At 33.8% G+C, this 21,189-nt stretch overlaps 1 protein-coding gene across 1 annotated transcript; it reads right to left on the bottom strand.

Annotated features, from left to right (window-relative positions):
* Window positions 1–14,402: 14,402 nt before the first annotated feature.
* On the bottom strand, window positions 14,403–16,224 carry LOC149566254 (protein LURP-one-related 5-like). The gene is made up of 4 exons (XM_089816446.1): window positions 16,038–16,224; window positions 14,946–15,067; window positions 14,611–14,841; window positions 14,403–14,528 (listed from the first exon to the last, which is right to left on the bottom strand). Exons 1-4 carry the CDS (start codon window positions 16,222–16,224, stop codon window positions 14,403–14,405), a joined length of 666 nt encoding a protein of 221 aa, XP_089672572.1.
* Between the last annotated feature and the right edge of the window lie 4,965 nt (window positions 16,225–21,189).

Raw genomic sequence — 21,189 nt, 5'->3', positions numbered from 1 at the left:
GTATTGCCTTCATTATAAATAGAATTAACCCTAAAATGCTTGTTGTTAAAGAGTGTAAGCAATCCTCCTGACACACCCTCAGAATTTGTGGCCTCACCTTCCATACTATTACTAAAGGAAATATTACCCACTAGATCTTTCTTCATTTTTGTTTCTTGAATCAACATAAAATTAGGTCTATGATCTCTAAGCATATTCCTAATAACTTATTGTTTATGGATTCCATTCAGCCCCCTTATATTCCAAGATATTATCTTCATTTCTTTTTTACAGAGCATTCCAAAATGGTTCTTTGTTTCCCATCAACCAGATTCCTTCTAGACTCCTCTTGCATAGCTTGGCTTGAACTCTTTCTATGTAGTGTCTTTGATTTTACTCCCACATCAGCTTTTACAGGGCTTCTGGTCAATGTTGGTGACACAAGGGAAGGATCCCTACTTTTCTTCTTGTTGGCCTTCTTCTCACTCCTCATGTTTTCATTTGAGTAGGTATCAAGCCATTCCTCCATTCTTGAAATCTTTCCAAGGGAATAATTTCTGACCAAATCCAGGATCCTAGCTCCCAAATTCAAAGAAGTTGAATCATCCCCCCAAGTTGATGAGGGAACCACCATGGTACCCTAGCTTTCTTGTGTTTCCCTCACAACCTCCACTTCATCCAACAATCTTTGCTCCTCCCTCTTCCCTGCTAGAGAGGAAATCTTGCCTATTTCTTGAGTCCTTTCCTCTTGAGAGGATGATTGGATATTCTCCCTATTTAGCCCTTTTTTCCACTTGTTGGTTCAGCTTCCCCCACATTGATCTAGGAAATAGACTACTCTGAGACCTTTACATCTTTTGTAGGGTTAACCACCTCTTTGGTCTAAGAAGCAGGTGGATCTAAAGCCATAGCTTCCACATCCTCCTCGACAATCTTGGATCCATTTTGGTCTAAGCCCTTCACTTGTTTAACTAGAATTTCTAAAATCACTTCCTAATTCTCAGAACCATCAGTCTCAGATTCCTTGATATTCTTCTTCTTCCAAATATTTTTCACCTAACCATCTCTAGATAGACTTTTTTTTGTTCTTTTCCTCTTTTGCCTTAGGACATTGATTAGCCTTGTGACGCGATTTCAAGCTATGAAAGCATGCCAAAGGTACACTTTCATATTCAACCTTTTAGACATGAATTCCAAGTTTAGAATGGAAACTCACAACCTCTGGCATATCAACCCCCTCCCTAACTCTAATGCAGATACGAGCATAGGTTAGTCTTCTTTGAGAAGTTGTTATCGAATCTATGGAAAGAAGCTCACCAAAGGAGCTTGCCACTCCCACAAACACATCCTCATTCCAAAACTCCAAAGGAAGCTCTAGAATTCTAACCCACACTAGAGCTTGCACAAAAAAGGAATCATTCAAATCAAGCTTCGAAGACCACTTCAAGAGGACCAGAGTCGAGCAACCTAATACCCAAGTTCCTTCGCACAAAATGTTTGATAGATCCTCATTACAAGAAAATTCAAAAGAGAGGAAGCCTTTGGCGATTGTAGTGATTGTGACCTATCTTTTAAGATTCTATTTCTTCTGCGTAAAAGATCTAAGAATCTATACTCAACATTTTCCCTATAAACTTACCCACCAGGGTAGAGGCCATTGATGCAATATTGTGATCAACAAGCTCATCCAGAATTGCAATTGTACATCTACCTTTTTCTAGCCTAGGTAGTAATTTAACAGGTGGAAAAGAAGACTTACCAGAAGGTTTAACTCGAAATAAAGAAGACCATTTTGTAGTCTGTGCCCCAGGCAGACCCACCTTGGGGAGCAAAGGTGGTTTGTCTGGAACCTTACCATGTGGGTCTCCATCACCATTCTCTATCGCTTCTCCAATCTCTACATTCCCCTGACATTTTATGTCCCCTCCCTACAATTTTTGCCCTTGGCCATGTTTTTGATCTCACCCAACTAGAGGAATCTTGCCCAAGACAGGTTTCAGATTTTGAAAAGCTACACTTCCCCTTTTGCTTTTGCTACTAGTTGCCATCTCCAATTATATCCAAATGTTATCCCAATCCAACAATGTGACTAAACATTATGCCCCCTACAACATGATTATGTTTCTATCATCAACAAATTTGTAGTTACTAGTTGTATTGAAAATTATGAATATTATCCATATCAACTGTTACATATAGATCACCAATCAGAGTTGAGATTCATTATTTATATATTCTCTCCAATGAAAAAATTATCTATCATCATTTTTATCCAATGTCATGACACATGTTTCCTATCAATATTTCACCAAATAACTAGTCTAAACTATAGAACCAATCTAAAATTTTGAACTGACGAACCTGCATTCAAATTTGAACTTCTAGCCACTTCAAATTGTATTTCACCCAAATAAATCTAGAAGTGTCTACACAAACCAATGTGAACCATACAATACTAGAATGAATCACTTCAAGTCATCCTTTAAACTCTTATGCACTTATATGAACTTGTCAAACCATTTGGACTGCTTAGAACCATTTGAACAATTTTGAACCAATTGAACCAGTTTTAACTCTCTTTAAAAATGGTACAACAAAGTGATTGTGTGTTCATTATTTTAAACCTTGAGAACTCCCTTGAACCTTTTTGAAATCCTAGGGATTTCTATGCAATTTTTTGAACTATCATTTTAAATTGTTAAACCATTAAGCCTATATAAACCTCCATAAACAAGTCTAAACATATCGTACCATTTGAACCTATCTTAATCTTTTTGACTAAAAATTGATTTGAACCATTCTAAACCAACTAAAGCAGTTTGAACCAATTGAACCAGTTTGAACAAGTTTGAAGGGTTCCAAGGTTTATGCCTTATAAAAATTTAAAATGTATATTTAGAGAGATAATCATTGACACAGTATGGCACATGAAAGGGGATAGTCTAATTTTTGAAATTTTAAGTTGGGGTCCATGTATGGAGTAACAGGGAGGCAGTCCAAGAAGGAAGCTAGACAATATATAAAGTAGAAAAACCCTTTTCACCCTTTTTCAAAGCTAAAATTTGACAGAATGTCAAAAGGTAAGCCTAGAAGGTTTAGGATTGGATTAGTGGTAAGGGATCATAAAGGTTGTCTTAAAAGAAGTCTATGCTAGAATTACAGATGGCTCTTAGACAATATTGCAAATGCTAGAGCAATTCTTGAAGGTATGAAATTAGCTTTGTCCAAACATCCCCAAGCTTTTTCCAAACATCCCCAAGGTAAGGGATCATAAAGGTTGTCTTAAAAGAAGTCTATGCCAGAATTACGGATGGCTCTTAGACAATATTTCAAATGCTAGAGCAATTCTTGAAGGTATGAAATTAGCTTTGTCCAAACATCCCCAAGCTTTGCATAGAGGGGGACTCCATGATTATAACCTCAACTCTAATTTCAAAGGAGATTTTTAATCGAGAACTCCATTATGTGTTTTTGGAAGCTTGCGAACTACTCATATTTGAAGAGTACACAATTTCTCTCATTGCTACAAAGAAGCGAATATCATTGCAGATTGGCTTTCAAACTTGGGTGCACTATTGGACAATGAACATATGCTTTCTGGAAAGTAATAGTTTTAAATATTTTGACTTCCAATAGACTATCCCAAGTAGTGTGGCAGTCGAGATTGGTTTATAATGTCCCTAGTAATAGACATGCTCTAATTTATATTGAGAGTGTAGGATCTAACCATGAAAGATGGGTCATGAAGAGGTGCCTCATAATGTTTGTGGTTGAATAGTTGTGTACTAATTGGGTGAAGGAATTAGACCTATTGTGTAGAGCATTGGCAAAGAGCCAAATTTAGGTGTACTAATTAGGTGAAGGAATTAGACATGATGTGTATAATGATGGCAGAGAGCCAAGTTTAGGTCATTCTAGAAAAGTTTTTTTCACATAGAAGATGTAAAATTTTCTTATATATGGAAAAAATAGAACATTTGGGAGTAATCACTAGACATAAATGTGTAGCTACAACAAGAGGGAGCATCTAGTTCTGACAACATGGACATGGGTTTAATCATTTAAGTGCTACTTTCTAAAAATTCCTTTAAACAAAAGGAATTGAGAATCTTTAACTGTGGAGATTTTAAGATAAACACTTAGATGAAACTATTCTTGCCTCATATTATATAGTATTTGGTTTTAAATTCAAATTTTATAGATTTTGTGGTGTGTAGAAAAGAGAATCATTGATGGGATACATCATAGGAGGTTGTTTAACAACTAATTTTTAGATGTTTGTTAGTTCAGTGGTCATTAATATCACTCTCTTTGGTGTCATTATCATTCTTAGGGGTTTATCCATCATGCTTGAACATTGCCTAGTATAGGTAAATCTCAACAAAGTTTTCTCCTATATACATGAGGGTTTTGAGTAATTTTTTGATTGAATATTTATTATTTGTGGTTTTTGGAAGTTATAGGGAGTCACGTGCTGATGTGGATTCATATAATTATTCATATCAAGTTACAGGGACAATTAAGTCTCATTATTAGTGTGCACAAGCTATAAATTCTTCTTCATATTACACGATTTTAGTTGTATTGACATTTCCTTTTATTAATAAAGTATGTGTCTATGGCCTTTTATCATAAAAAATAATAACATACATTATGTTTCTTCTTGTCACAAAACCCTTTTTGTGTTTGAATACCAACTTCTCAAGGATGGGTTTCGGCCTATTGACCATAACCTTAGAAATATTTTTATAAACTATTGTAAAAATTCTTATTGGTCTAAAGTGTGACATAGAGATAGGTTTGGCTTCTTAGGTATAAGGGATATGCAAGTAAAGTTTACTTTATCTACCAAGGATCCATTTCTAAAGAAATGGCACACAACTTTAAAGTTATCTTCTCCTACTATATCCCAATATTTCTAAAAGAAAAAAAGAAGGGGGAAACCATCTAGGTTAGGGGATTCGAAGGCTTTAAATGAGAAAGTCATCACTTTCACTTACTCAAAAAAGACCTTAGTAGAAAGAGAGACATTATCCTCCACATAGACCAACATAATTTAGGAGATCACCCAAATCTAAGAGGATCTGGTTAGATCTTTTGTCCTTAAAAAGGTTAATCACCACATTTTTTATGTATTCCACCTCATTCACCACATAACCATCTGGAAGTTTCAATGATTTGATTCTATTCTGACAATGATGCTTCAAAGTAGTTTGGTGAAAGAAACAAGTATTTCTATCCTCCTCTTTCAACCATAAGACCCTACACTTTTAATTCTAGTACACCTCTTCTTGTTTTGAGAGTTTCAACCATTGTTTTCTTAAGTTACTTTCCTTTTCCCCATCTCCATGTTCTTGTAATCATATTCTAACTAAGTTTGAACTTGCTCCATTTTTCCAACTATCTTCTTTCCTATTGAAATGTTACCAAATGAGTTCTTATTCCATTTCTTAATTTTTTCTTTAACCTCTCTCAATTTAGAGCATAGGCTAATCACCAATTATTTGTTATTCTTCTTAGACACTAAAATGACCAAATCATTATTAAAAAATTATATAACACAGAGGAGTGATGTTGAATTCCAACCTCCTACACACAATGTTAATTCTATAGAAATCAAAAAATTAAATGTTGAAACTTTTAATAAAAAATAATTAAACTAGTAGTTACAATGATGAGTCAATAGGTTTTTACTAATACTTTTTTAAACAATAATCTAATGTGCATAAATTATATTAAAATTAATTTTTATTTGTAAATTATTTACTAAATAAATATTATTTATTTAATTAATTTATCATGTACTAATAAATTATCATCTAAAAAATATATTATGAAAAATTAATTGGAAAATAACATGGAAAATAGTAAGTATAAAGTAAAGAGCAAAATATAACTAAAAACTAGCTTAAATATATGAATGAAATAGTCATTTTAAAAAATCTCCATCAAAAAATATATTATAAAAAATTAATATTAAAAATTACTATGAGAAATATAAAAATTAAAAATTAAAAAACAACTCATCCCACAAATATTCTATTGACTATACTAAAAATCAATATTTAAAGTGAAAAACTAACCTAACCTTTTTTTAAATTAAAAATAATTTAAAAACTAGAGCTTCAATCAATTTAAAATATTAAAAGTTAAATAAATATGAATTAAAAATGAAGATAACAATAATTAATTTTCTAAATAAATATTAAAAAGGCTAAAAGTAGATAAAACTAAATTTTTTAAATTAAATTAAATCTTATGTAAATAAATTATAATTTCTAATTAAATTAAAATAATATTTTAAATAAGCAACCAATAATAATTAATTAAGTTAAATAAATAAATCTTTAAAAAAATTTAGCAATAGAGATAATAACTAAATAATTAGAAATCTTTGAATAATGTATAGAATTTTTAAGTTAAATAAATAAGAAAAAAAAAATTAACAATGTAGACAATGTCTAATTAAATTAAATAAATAGAAAAAAATAAGAGTTAAAATAGAATGTGATAAAAATAAAAATAAATGCTCAAAATATTTCTTGTATGTAAAAATAAAAATTTAGAAAATAAATAAATAAACATTCTATGCACTATATTGATATGCATCAAGATATAAAACCAAATTTAAAACTAAAACAAAAAAAACATTAGGTACACTATAATGTTATACATTTAGGTTTATTATGCATAAATAAAACTAAAAATACTAAAACTCCCATGCACTATAATGGTATACATTCAAGTTTACTATATATATTTAAAAGATAAATAAAATAAATTATAAATTATAAATCTATTATAATTGAATTTACAATCCATCGAAAAAAATTTAAAAAATTATACACTATACTATTATATATTCAAATTTACTATGCAGTAAAAAGATAAATAAAACTAAACCAAAAAAAATTGTTACTTATGAAAGTAATTTTTATGTAATTATTTACTATCCACTTTTTATTCTAGTACACCTATTCTTGTTTTGAGAATTTCAGCCATTGTTTTCTTAAGTTGCTTTCCTTTTCCCCATCTCCCTATTCTTCTAACTATGTTTGAACCTCCTCCATTTTTCCAACTCTCTTCTTTCCTATAAAAAAATTTACCAAATGAGTTATTATTCCATTTCTTAATTTTTTCTTTAACCTCCCTTAATTTAGAGAATAGGTTAATCATTGATTATTTGTTATTTTTCTTGGACACTAAAATGACCAAATATTTATTTAAAAAATTATATTAAAGAAAGGAGTGATGTCAAATTTCAGCCTTCTCTACACAATCTTATTTCTCTAGAGATCAAAAACTTACATATGGAAACTTGTAATAAATGTAATTAAACTACAAGTTGCAAGCTTTTGTGCTTGCAATCATGAGTCAATAGGTGTTTACTAATCTTTTTTAAAATTATAATTTAATGTGCATAAATTATATTTTTTTAAAATTATTAGTAAACCAAATAAATATTATTATATTTATTTAATTTATGTACTAATAAATTATCATCTAAAAAATCTATTATGAAAAATAAATAGGAAAGTAACATGAAAAATAGTACGTATAAAGAAAAGAGCAAAAGATAAACTAAAATAATTACAAAAACTAAAAATTGGCTTAAATAAATGAATAAAGAATTTATTTTTGTATTAAGCATAGTAAGATCAAAAATTATACATAAAGTCCAAATGGATTTAGATCAATAGAGGACAAGCCTCACAAACAAGAGGAATAACATACAATATGAGAAGGGGAGAGAGAGAAGGAACAAGAGGAGCAACTAATGAAGCACGTCTACATAGGTATTCATCCTCATTGTCCAGCCCATAGCACCTTCCATCTAAACCAGGTTCTTCTAATCTTGGATTTGTTTCAGCATATTGATCATATTGCTTGTGAAACTTTGGGGTGTCCTCTTGACCTCCTTGCAAAAGCATTTAGTAATTTGGTTGAAAAGGTTAATATTATCTAAATGTTGTCTCCATGTGTCCATCTTTAACCTTGTTAGCAAAGAAGGTAGCATAACCATCCTTGAGTAGCCTTTTGAACTTCGACTTGTTGGTTCTCATCGTAATTTGGACCTGCGAGAAATTTTTAAAATAAAAGAGACTTCGAAAAGATTCAGTAAGCAGGCTAGGTATTTTTTGAAACCTTTATTCATTTCTACATTTCTGGATCTGCCACAAAATGTTAGCAGAGAGAATATCCCAAAACATGTTAACATTTTTTTTAGCATTACAAATAAAACTAGTAATAATTTCAAAAATAGTAAAGGAAGCAGGAATAGAGATACCAAACATAAGCCAAACCTCTTTAGCAAAACTACATTCAAATAAAATATGTCTTCTCATTTCTAGGACTCTGCAGATACTGTAATAATCAGAATTAAAGAAGGAGCTTCTAACAAGAAGCTTGTTAAGAATAAGCAAGCATTTAAAACATTTGATTTTAGGGTCAATAGAAATTTTCCAAAGATAATCAAACTATTTCATCCAAGCATGAATGTCCAAATCAGTATACGAAGTGTTATTAATATGACTTATAATATCTTCATTGTGATTAATAATTTTGTAAATATCCTTAGCTCTGAGTTTAAGGATTATGATACCACCAGGCCATTTAATTTTTAGATAACTGTCAGAATCAACATGACATAAAGAAGGGATATCCTTACTAGCCTTAAAAATCATATTATAAGTCCTCTTATGAAGATCATGAAGGTTAAATTTATTCTTTAACTCATCCCACTGAATAAGGGTGTCCTTCTCAAAGATATCAACGAATTGCTTGATCCCATGGTTAGCCCAGAACTTGGCAGAGCAGCATTGAGTAAGAGCAAGGGGTTTATTACCCAGCTTAAGGTTCCACCAAATAGATCTTTCTCCATGGAGGATCATATCATCAAAGAAATCCTTGTTGGTGATGACATGCCTAACACAATCCTAGGCTTTCCAAATGGACTTAAAAATAGTAGAGCCTTGAACTATGGTAGGAAAGTCACCACAAATAAGATCAGCAAGGGGATTATTCTTCCAAAACTTAGCCTTCTTTGGATAACCTCTTCCAATATTATTACAAATCAGGACTTTCCAAGGGTCCTCTCCCTCCAAAGCATGAAAGATCCTTTTAGAAGCCAAAGCTAGACCGCTTAACTTAAGGTCCCTAAGACCCAAGCCCCCAAGAAGCTTGTGAGTATGACACCAAGCCCAATTGATGGAATGAATCTTTTTGTTTCCTTTGCCATCAGACCATAGGTAATTCCTAATGGCTTTCTGAATTTTCAACACTTGATAATCATTAAACATCTAGGCAAAAGCATAATAAATATTATAAGAAGAGAGGATTTTTTGACATACTTGAATTCTACCCACAAAAGACAAGGATCTGTTGTGCCATTTGTTAAGCTTTCTATGGATCTTATCCTTGATCTAGTTCCACATCTCCTTTAAGGACGGCTCAACAGAGAAGGGGATACCTAGATACTTAATGAGTTTTGATGGGCCACCCCATTGAAAACCAAATTTTTCAAACCAATCAGGAGATTGGCTTTTCCATCCAAGACAAATAGATTTAGAATGGGATAACCAAGCTCCAGATATTTTACAAAAGAAATTAAGTTTACTAATCATAGCCTCAAAATTGGACTCAGAGGCTTCAGAGGAAAGGGAGGTGTCATCAGCAAACTGGCAATTGATAAGATCCTTACCATCCGGGAGGGTGATACCTTTAACCATAGGGGAAAGAGTGTTGTCCCTAAGGATATAGAAAAATGTTTTAGAGGTGATAACAAAGAGGGTTGGGGCAAGAAGGCATCCTTGCCTAATCGGTCTACCCAAAGGGAAGGGAGCTGATAGGGATCCATTAACATCAACCTGAGCATACGCATCTTTGAGGAGCATTTTAACAATGTCACAAAAGAAGGAAGGGAATCCAAAAACATCAAGCATCATAATAATGAAATTCCACTCCACTCTGTCATAGGCCTTTTCAAAATCCAGTAAAAACATAGCAGCATTTTGATTAGTGTGCTTAGCCCAATTAAGAGCCTTCCAACTAGTAATCAAGTTTTCGAGAATAAATCTACCTTTAACAAAGCCAATTTGTGAAGGGAAAATGAATTTAGGAAGAATATTCTCCAGCCTACAAGCAATAACCTTAGCAAGGATTTTATAGGAAAGATTTAACAAGGTTATGGGATGCCAGTTTTTAATAAGGGATTGATCACCCTCCTTGGGGATAAGTTTGATTATCCCAGAATTAATGTCTCTACCCAAGGTTCTGGTGTCAATGGCTTCATTGTAAACATCAAGAAGAACTTTACAAATCCAAGTGCTATTAGATTTATAGAATTCAACAAGCAGCTTGTTAGGACCAAGGACTTTGTCATTACTAAAAGAGTTAATGCATTGCTCAATCTCCTCAAGAGTTAAAGGTTGCTCAAGAAAGGAAGCATCATTATCCAAAATCCTTTTGGGAATAAGACCTCTACATTGGTTTCGAAGAGCCTTAGCATCCTGAGAATCCTGACAGGTGAAGAGATTCTCATAAAATTAGGAGAACTCTTCCTTAATAGCATCCAAATCAGTGCTCATTCGATTGTCAATTAACAATTTATCAATATTCTCTTTAGCCAATTTCTACTTAATAAGATTGAAGAAAAACTTAATACCTCTATCCCTAAATTGGAGCCAATGAGCTCTTGAACGAACCCTAGCCCCCAAAGCTTTAAGGTGTTGATGCTTCCTACGAGCATTCTTAGCATGAGCCAGTTGTAGACCAAGATAAGGATCATCAAAGTTATTTTGAATATCCATCTTCGCATTATAAAGATTATTATTTAGCCAAGACTCTTAAATCTAAAGTCTTTAGCTCTCTTTTGACCCACAGTTTTGAGTAACTTTTTCCAAACAACAACATTCAACTTCCATTTATCAATGTGAGATAGGGAGGGATAATGAGAATCATTAATAAGCCTTATTATGGAAATAGCAGCAAGGGCGTCTTCGTCTTTCAGAAGATAAGTATTCAGAATGAACTTATGGTAATCTTGACTGTTACGGATCGGGGAAGGACCAAAACTGACAGATATGGAGATAGGATGATGATCTGAAAGGGTGGAATGGAAGATACTCACAAGACTATTATGCTTATCAGGAAGAACAGAGGGAAAATTGTTATTGAGATAAAATCGGTCTAGCCTAGAATAGATTCTAGCTTGGCCTTTCTAAAAGTTGCACCAAGTAAACCAAAGTCCCGAGTTGGTATTTCTATTCCCACTTAAGGGATCAAATAAAGATTTAGCATTTTTAAAATTATTCCAAGCATTTCTTTCTTGATCTTTCCAGGAGAAGGGAAGACCTCCCATTTTATCTTCCTAGTTTTCTATCATGTTAAAATCTCCTCCAAAAACCACGGTATATTAGGAAGCAAGTTGAGCCAAGACCAAAATAAAGTTCTTTCAATATAGTCATTAGCAGCATAAATAGCACATATACCAAATTCCATATTATTATAATTCATAATCAACCATATAGCTCTATTGCAGGGAGAGATCCCATAACATTTAATCCAAGGACCCCACTTTGGGCTGAGTAAGATAGCAACACCTCCTCTTCCCTAAGGGTGATTAGTGTGTATTTTCACAACATCTTTCCAGATAAAATTAAGATTGGATTCCAAATAGAATCCAGTAGCTTTAATTTCTTGCAACATGATTAAATCAATATTGCCCATAGCATTAAGAAAATTCTTAATCACAAATTCCCTATCGGGACATTCAAGTCCTCTAATATTCCAAGAGATGCAATTCATTGAGACATAATTTTAGAAATGGACGCTTCAAACTCCATATCATCCTCCATAAAAGAAACATTACCCAAAACTATATTGTTTTGAACCTTATTACCTTTGCCTTTGTTTTTGGAACTAGGGGGTCTCCCTTTCTTCTTTGAAGTGGGAATATCCTCACTTTTAGACACAGGTGGGGAGGAGTTATCCAGCATCAAAGGCTGGTTTTTAATCATAGAGGAAGCAACTGGTATGACTTCTACAAAATACTCATCCGAAATTTTTTGGAATTTTTTAACTGGAAGTTTCAGAATGGAGGAAGTATCTAGTGCTAAAGAGGAGGGAGCAGAAGGCTTGGCGGACTCCTGCACATGAATACTCATATTACCTATAAGAGAAGGGGGGAAAACTAGCTCATTAGGGGTCACATTATTTTTATTCGATCGATTTTTCCTCTTTTTATTAACAGTTTGAAAGCCATTAGTATCTATGATGCTAGTAATAGAGGCATTCAGCAAGGATGTAGGCAGCAAAGAGGTAGGGGGGAAAGATTGCGAAGCAACAAATGGAGGAGGTGAGGAGATGGGCTTATCAGTAGTGGACGCATTCACGTTGGAAGCAGAGGGGGTGTTCAAGGGGTTATTGTTTTTTGGAGTCTTGTTCTTAATGATAGGGCAATCTCTCCTGAGATGCCCTTCCTTTCTACAAAGAAAACAAGCATTCAAACTACCCAGGGTTTCGACAGGGCAAGAGATCACTTCATCAACAATGCAAATGGTTAATTCTTTAGGTAAATCATTACCAGGTTTCAAGTCTAAAAGAATCCTAGCGTCTAGGTGAGGGACCAGTCTTGCCGAGTCATCCATGCACAGGAATTTGCCAAAGGGTTCCACAAGCTGAGGGATGAATCTCCATAGAAAAGGAGGAATGTTATTCATAAGAACCCATCTGGGAACCGAAAGGGCAATGATTTCTTCTAAATTGGCCTCAACGTTCCCAGCTAGAGCTCGAAACGTGGAGTTACCCATAGTACAATACTCTTTTTTAAGAACTACAAGCTGAGAATCAAAATTATTGAAAAATATAACAAATAAACCTCTTTGTATTTGTCGGCAAAAAGAAATTTGATAACCAAGCTTCAAGTTCCAATAGTTATAAAAGTAGTCATCCAAAAAAATTCTTGTAGGAACTTTATCATGGTTAGGAATGACATGAAACACAAAAGGGTCCCTAGACTGTGTACCGTTTGCGAGGTTTTCATCATGGAGAGATTTAGTGAAGCGAGCACCAAAGACCACTGCAGGAACCGAGCCTAAAACTGCTTCCAAGAAGGATTTAGGCTTAACACCAGCGATGCCCTTGTCTCTTGTAGCATTGCTACCATTGTTAAAAGAAAAATCTGGAATGTCTGTGGAGCCACGGCTAATACCACTTGGTACAAATGGAGTAAATGAAGAAATAAATTCAAAGTGTTGGGGAGAGGAGCAATTGCACCTGATGTCATCCTTATCTGCCAACACATGTTCAGTGTTACCTCGTATCACCGCCACCTTGCCGTCTCCTTGATTACTGGAAAAGGAAGTGATGCTAGCAATATTAGCCAACAGTTCTTTATCAGCCATGATGGGGTTTGTAAAAAAACTTGCTAGCCATATTTAGCAGCATTCGCTATCGAAAACCTAGTTTCAAGCGTAGTTGTCTTGCTTTCTATATTCTGCTTCTTTGTCGCAACTAGCTCTCACTTCTTTGCGCCGCACAATAGAAATATACACCCTTTAGGCAGATGCTTCAAGCAGACGCTTCGCTATTCAACAAACATAGTTCGCTTCCAACAATCCCAATCAGATGCCAATCGAAGTTCCCACAAATTTTTATTTTAAGCGAGTTGCTTTCTATATTCTGCTTCTTTGTCGCAACCAGCTCTCACTTCTTTGCGCCGCACTATAGAAATATACACCCTTTAGGCAGATGCTTCAAGCAGATGCTTCGCTATTCAACAAACATAGTTACGCTTCCAACAATCCCAATTAGATGCCAATCGAAGTTCCCATAAATTTTTATTTTAAGCGAGTTTATTATCAAAATAAGTCAAAAACGCAGAGTATTGCATTCGCATTCAGCAGAATATCCATTCGCATTCCAACACTCTTAATATTAATATTAGAATCTCATTGACCTAAAAAAATTATTTTAAAAAAAATCTCCATCAAAAAAATCTATTATGAAAAATTAATATGAGAAATAGAAAAATATATATTTGAAAAAGAACTCCCACAAATATTTTATTGGCTGAACTATTGGCTAAACTAAAAATCAAAATTTAAAGTGAAAAATTAAACTAATTTAAAATAATTTAAAAACTAAAACTCAATCAATTTTAAAAATAAAAAATTAAATAAATAAGAAAAACAATAAATTAATATGAATAAATTAAATTATAGATAATTTCTAATTAAAATAAAATAATATTTAAAAATCTTTTAAATAAACAATAACTAAATTAAATTAATTAATTAAAAAACAAGAGTTAAGTAGAGACAATAGCTAACAAGCAACGCGAAGCGTCATAGTTCCTCCAAATGGAATAATGAAAATTGACAGCAAAATAAAAGCTACAGCAGGTCTTCAAATTTTCTTAATGTTCAGCTTACCTGCTCAGAGACGATGATCAGCCCCATAATGAAAGCCTGATTGAAGCCTCGCTCAATACTTAGAGTGAAAACTGCTCTGCCAAGCAGAATCCACCCGCTGCCACACTTGCGTTTCACCTCACCAGCGAAATTTTTTAATAAAATTCATTGTCACAAATACAATACACACGAAGGAAAAAAAGAAGAGAAATTAACCGACCTCTGCAGCAGTCATACGGAGTGCGTTTGCTACAATAGTGCAGGAGCGCTGTGAGAAGGAGCCTTCGATGTCGTAATCCGCGCAGGGTTTCCAAAAGCAGCCGCAGCTCATGAATACTTGGACGCTTTCATTCATTGGTAAAATCGATGCCTTTCTTACAGTAAAGAGGGGTTTTTGGCTATTCAAATCGTCTCCAAGAAAGCCTTCCCATCTCTGGTGAAGACTGGGAAGCTGCAATGAAAGGTATGCAAATATTGTGTCAGTTACCTAAATCGAAGTATACAGAACCAAAAAAATGTAAAGACTGGAAAGCTACAATAGAAATGGAAATATACAGGATAAAGCTGTAAAGAATGAGAAGCTGCGGATGCAAATATACTTGTAAAATTACATATATCGAAATATACAGAGCGAAACTGTAAAGAATGGAAACTATAATGAAAGTTATGCAAATATACTATCGAAAATACGTAAGTCGAAATATACAGAATAAAAATGTGAAGAATGGGAAGGTGGAATGGAAAGTATGCAAATGCCACCGGTTAAAAGGATTGACTGATCGGCTATCCTTTCAGACAAGCATTAATAACAATACAGGTGGAAAATGTTACGTGATCCAGGTATCCAACAATCTACACGTCATAGATATGCATATCAGGTAATAGTTATCTTTGGTTCATAAATATCAATATTAACTTTGGTTCATAAATATCAATATTAACTTTGGTTCATAAATATCAATATTAACTTTGGTTCATAAATATCAATTTGCTGTTTATTTTCATTCTATTTATCTTTTGAGAAAAATAAATTATGTCTTGCCTAAATTCAGCATAGCCAATAAGACATGAAATAAACAACATTTTTTCCATTTACAAAATAGTTTTAAAAAAACAAACATTTGACTAGATTATAGAACTTGTAAAATATTATGATTTGATGGGTCTGATTGGAAAAATTAAAAGCACCATGAAAAAATAGTTTTAAAAAAACAAACGTTTGACTAGACTATAGAACTTGTAAAATATTATGATTTGATTGGTCTGATTGGAAAAATTAAAAGCACCATGAAATAAACAACATTTTTTCTATTTGAAAAATAGTTTTAAAAAAACAAACATTTGACTAGATATAGAACTAAAATATTATGATTTGATTGGTCTGATTGGAAAAATAAAAAGCACCTGCAGGAATGCGAACTATTTAAATAATATATGACATATCTTGGCAACGGAGAAGAATGGTGGATGAGACTGAGAAGACTGTGAAACTAATATGTGTGACTGGAGCATCAGGATACATTGGATCATGGCTGGTTAAAAGTCTTCTAGAAAGGGGTTACATAGTGAATGTCACTCTTAGAGATCTAGTTGTTGTAGGCTATGGACCCTTTTTCAAATCTTTGTGAAACCCCTAACTGGCAATACCATTACTTCGGAAGCAAAGAGCTCTGATACTATCGATAGTGTGAAGGCGAATATCTAGGACAAGGAGGGCATTCCTCCCGATGAACAACGTCACATCTTCTTCAAGAAGAAACTGAAGGACAACAAAACTCTCACTGAGTACGATATTCGGAAGGAATCCACCCTTCAACTCGTCCTGCAGCTTCATGGAGGAAATCAAGTCTTTCAAGGAATCAATCAGGATTCATGGGAACATGAAAATACTAGAAGTGCTATGGGTTGTTATAGCACCGGTTTTCGTGGGCAATATAGAGATCAAGTCTTTTGAGGATCATGGCAGAATGGAAATATCAAGTATTTGCCCTATCATCCATTTCAGAAATCTATATTTTATAGGAGAGCTATTGTACAGCCTACAAATCCAAAGGAAAAAAAATGGTCAGAATCATAATGGTGTAAACCCTAGCTTCCATGTGCCAAAAAGTATCTTTTTTGGAAAGGTCATGGTTCAGCCAGCAATGCCATGAAGGTCCAAAAACTTGAGGAGATCCAGTAATAAAAAGAATAAAACATTCAAAAAGAAATCCTTGTTTGATATTTGTTTGGACAATCGATTCCCTGAGAAACATATGATAAAGAGGATCACATCAACAATGTTCCCCTTGGAAACACTACCTGAACTAATTGTCCATTCAAAGGAGCCCACTTTCAATAACCTAGTTGTTAGTGATAAGGGAAATCTTTCTGCTGGAGATCCCTTTCATTCAAACGGGCTATCCAAGTCAACACAGTTTTGGCTTCCAAAAAATAGAGTTTCCAAGGAGCCTATTCACAATGCAAAGACGTTGACTCATAAGGATCAGTTCGAGAATTCCATGGAGGGTCAAAATCACCAAAAATTGCAAATGTTACTCTTACAGATATGCACCTCCATCAATAGGTACATGACCTTAGAGTTTGTTCATTATTCTATAAAATATGGAAAGCTTCTTTAAAAATTGAAACCCTGAATGATTTGTTGCACTCTCAATGGGATGCGGTTGATCAAGTTTTGTACATCAGCAAGAAAAAAGGGGTTTTTTGCATGCTCTTCAATTCATCACAATTCAGAGATAATGTCTTTAGAATTAAATACTGGTTCATGAGGGGATCAGGCATCTGCATGTAGGCTTGGATTCCTAATTTCCAAGTTGGTCAGTTTAATGGCATATTTTGTCCTTTTTGGATACAATTTCTAGGGCTTGCAATGGAATACCGCACAAGAGAAATTATTGTAATAATGGCTAATCGATTAGGCATCTTCTTGAAATTAGATGAGAAGTTCTTTGGTAATCAAAATGTGCCAGTCAGAGTATATGTGATGCTCAACACAAACATTGATCTTCTAGATACGATTAAGTTAGTTTCTAAACTGGGAATTTGGGAGTAGAAAATTTTCATTAAATCTGCCAAAAATGTATGCTATAAGTGTCATCTACCTGGCCATAAATCTTCTGCCTATGGCATTAAACAATCAAATATTGGCTTGTCTGGTAAGATCAGTGATAATACAAATAAGAATTTGCAGTTGTATTCTCTTGCATTACATAAGAAGCAAACCAACTCAAAATGGACAAATAAAATAAAAAGTTCTGATTCTGTTCTACTTGAGCACGAATTTCTTTTAGAATGGGGGTCTGATTCTCAACCCGTTGATATAAGCAATGGTGATGTTCCTATGGCAAACACGGGCACCAATTTAATTCTCAATTCTATGTACCCCCTCAAGATTCAGACGATGTGTATATGACTCTAGTTCAAATCAGTAAACATAAGACATCAGATAATGGGTTCGTCACACAAAACAACAAGTCTGGTCGATTCATTAATCCTATTATCAAGTTTAAAATTTTCACTTTATCATTCAACAAGTTATTCAAGGAAAGTTTTTTAACTTCAAATTTAAGTCTCTTTTTGAAATCAGCAAGGGGAAAACCCAGTTTACCAATGTGCGTCTGATTGGAGGTTGGATCGGTCCCTTGAGAAGATGGGTAATTTGGAACCTAGTAATAGTGATTTTAACTCCTTTGAGATGTTAATTTCTCAGCATTATGAGCAACAGGAGGAATTTATTGGGGACCCAGATTATCCTGTTTCCAACATTCAGGCAGTGAATCTTAATGACTATGATGGTTCAGATGATGAATTATTGAGCCCAATCATTATGAAAAGTAAGGAAGACTATCCTTCTCCCAACGATGAGGATGTACAAATTAATGACTGAACCTCTTGGGGATTCAAATCACCCCTCTACCAACTTCTAGGATAAGCATGAGAATGATTATGCTGATTCAGATGATGGATTACTAATTTCAATCTTGGAAAAAAGTAAGGCAACATATCTTGACTGCAAAAATAAGCTTGATTCTCAAGGTGTTTCAAATGATAGTGAAGTCAAGGAGAACGAATGTCAACCCCCAACAGTGGACTTACATAAAGATTTTGATTACTCCCAAATTTAATCTTTGAATCAAACCCCCTTGATTGAGAATCATCAAATCAAGACTCCAAAGAAGAAGGGTAGAAAGCCTAATTCAGTTAAAATTAAAGAACAAATTGATCAAGGTATTCAAACTACTCTTGATAAGAAAATTATTGTTACCAAAAGGATGAGGAGTGCCAGGCGCACTGCTCAAGGGCAATGAAGATTACTTCATGAAATGTCAGAGGCTTGAATGCCTGTAACAAAAGGGCTCACATCAAAAAACAAATTGATGTGAGTGATGTTGATGTGGTATTTTTTCAAGATACAAAACTTTACTAATTTCAATCTTGGAAAAAAGTAAGGCAACATATCTTGACTGCAAAAATAAGCTTGATTCTCAAGGTGTTTCAAATGATAGTGAAGTCAAGGAGAACGAATGTCAACCCCCAATAGTGGACTTACATAAAGATTTTGATTACTCTCAAATTTAATCTTTGAATCAAACCCCCTTGATTGAGAATCATCAAATCAAGACTCCAAAGAAGAAGGGTAGAAAACCTAATTCAGTTAAAATTAAAGAACAAATTGATCAGGGTATTCAAACTACTCTTGATAAGAAAATTATTGTTACCAAAAGGATGAGGAGTGCCAAGCGCACTGCTCAAGGGCAATGAAGATTACTTCATGAAATGTCAGAGGCTTGAATGCCTGTAACAAAAGGGCTCACATCAAAAAACAAATTGATGTGAGTGATGTTGATGTGGTATTTTTTTCAAGATACAAAACTTTCAGACCAATCATATGTGAATTCAATTGCTACTTGGGTTTGATGGAGTTTTATTCACACCCAAGCTTAGGATGCCTTAGGTGGACTGTGTATTTTATGGAAGCCAAGCAACTGTATTATTACATCATTGCAAAGTTTCCCAAATTGGCAACGAGTAGTCATATCATGTTTTGATTTAAAATTTACACTCTTCAATATATGGTCCCACCTCTACAAGTGACAAGTTATCCCTATGGAATACTCTCTCTAATATCTTACCCTCTATCAAACTGATTTGTACCTTTTTGCCAAGTATTTTAATGCAATTTCATCACCCTTGGATAAGATTGGAAGTGTATCTCCCCCGATTAGGACCATTGAAGATTTTTTCAATTTCATTGATAAGAATGCTCTTATTGATATACCTTTTTCAAACGAAGCATACACTTGGACAAATAGACAGAAAGATTTCATGCAGATTGCAATAAGATTAGATCTCTTTCTTCTATCACATAATTGGTTTTTATCAAATTATGTCATTTCTTTGGAAATACTATCACTAGTCGTCTCAGATCACTTTGCTATATATCTCTCTCTATTGATGATAATTCAAGTACCCAATCTCAAAAATTGTCATTTAAATTTGAAAAGATGTGGTTTAGGCACCCAGACTTTATGAACTCTCTTAAGCACTAGTGATTGAATGCTCCTTTCTTTGAGGGATCTAGAATGTATCAATTGTACATTAAATTGAGATATCTGAAAAAAGAGATTATCATTTAGAACAAGACAGTGTTTAAAAATGTCTTTGAACAGAATGCTAGAGTGGAAAAGGAGTTGAAGAAGATTCAGGAAGGTATTTTTCAAAATAGGTTGGATCAAATCTCATACTTGAGGCAGAAAGCATTACAAGCCCAATGGGAAGAGTTGTGTCTTAGGGAGGAAATCTTTTGGCAACAAAAATCACATGAACTTTGGCTAGATGCAGGGGATAAAAATACTAAATTCTTCCACAAATCTACAACTTTAAAAAGATCTAAGCAAGCTATTTTTTTAATTCAGCATGACCATCTATAGGCAACTTATTATCCTCCAAAATGAACGTAGCCCAAAAAGGAGTCAATTTTTTCCAGAAATTACTAGCCCCTCAACAATTGGTAGATGGTTCGTCAGCTGGGGCTAAGGATTTTTTATTGGCCAATATTCCTACATTGATCAAAAAAGAAGATAATTATAGTCTATTAAAACTTTTTTTCTCTTGAGGAGATTAGAAATGTGGTCTTTTCATTTTCGGTAGACAAAGCCCCCGGTCCCAATGGTTTCACAACATTATTCTTCCAAAAGACATGGGATTTCATAGGACCTAATTTACTATTGGCTTTGGAGGAATCTAGAAAGAGCGGTTCATTCTTATCTCAATTTAACAATATAATTATTACATTGATTCCTAAGTTGCAAGCCCTAAAGACATTTGTAGATTTTCGTCCAATCTCGCTTTGCAATGTGATTTATAAAATATTTTCAAAATATCTCTACCTCTGAGTTCAAGGTTTTATACCAGGTATTATTTCTACTCAACAAGGAGGGTTAATTCTAGGTAGAGAAATTATGGATGGTGCCTTGGTTGCCCATTAAACATTACATTCTATCAAAATTCATAACCTTCCAGCTTGTGTTATTAAACTTGGTATGTTGAAAGCATATGATAGGGTCAGCTGGAGTTTTCTATCTAAGGTCATGCTTAAATTTGGCTTTTCTAGGAAATGGTGTAAGTGGGTTCTTGTTTTGTTAAAAGGAGCTAATTTTTCAGTTCTCATCAATAGATCTTCATGTGGTAAATTTAAGGCATCTCGATGTGTTAAACAGGGGGATCCACTATCCCCATTTTTATTTATAATCATGGTAGAAACTCTGAGTAGGACTATTATAGCTCTTAATCAGTG

This window comes from Cupressus sempervirens, chromosome 3, assembly GCF_028749045.1.
Source record: "Cupressus sempervirens isolate cs-2001-9-10 chromosome 3, ASM2874904v1, whole genome shotgun sequence".
NCBI lineage: Eukaryota > Viridiplantae > Streptophyta > Pinopsida > Cupressales > Cupressaceae > Cupressus > Cupressus sempervirens.
The sequence above is the reverse complement of the archived record's forward strand: the minus strand, read 5'-3'. Positions and strand labels throughout refer to the sequence as shown.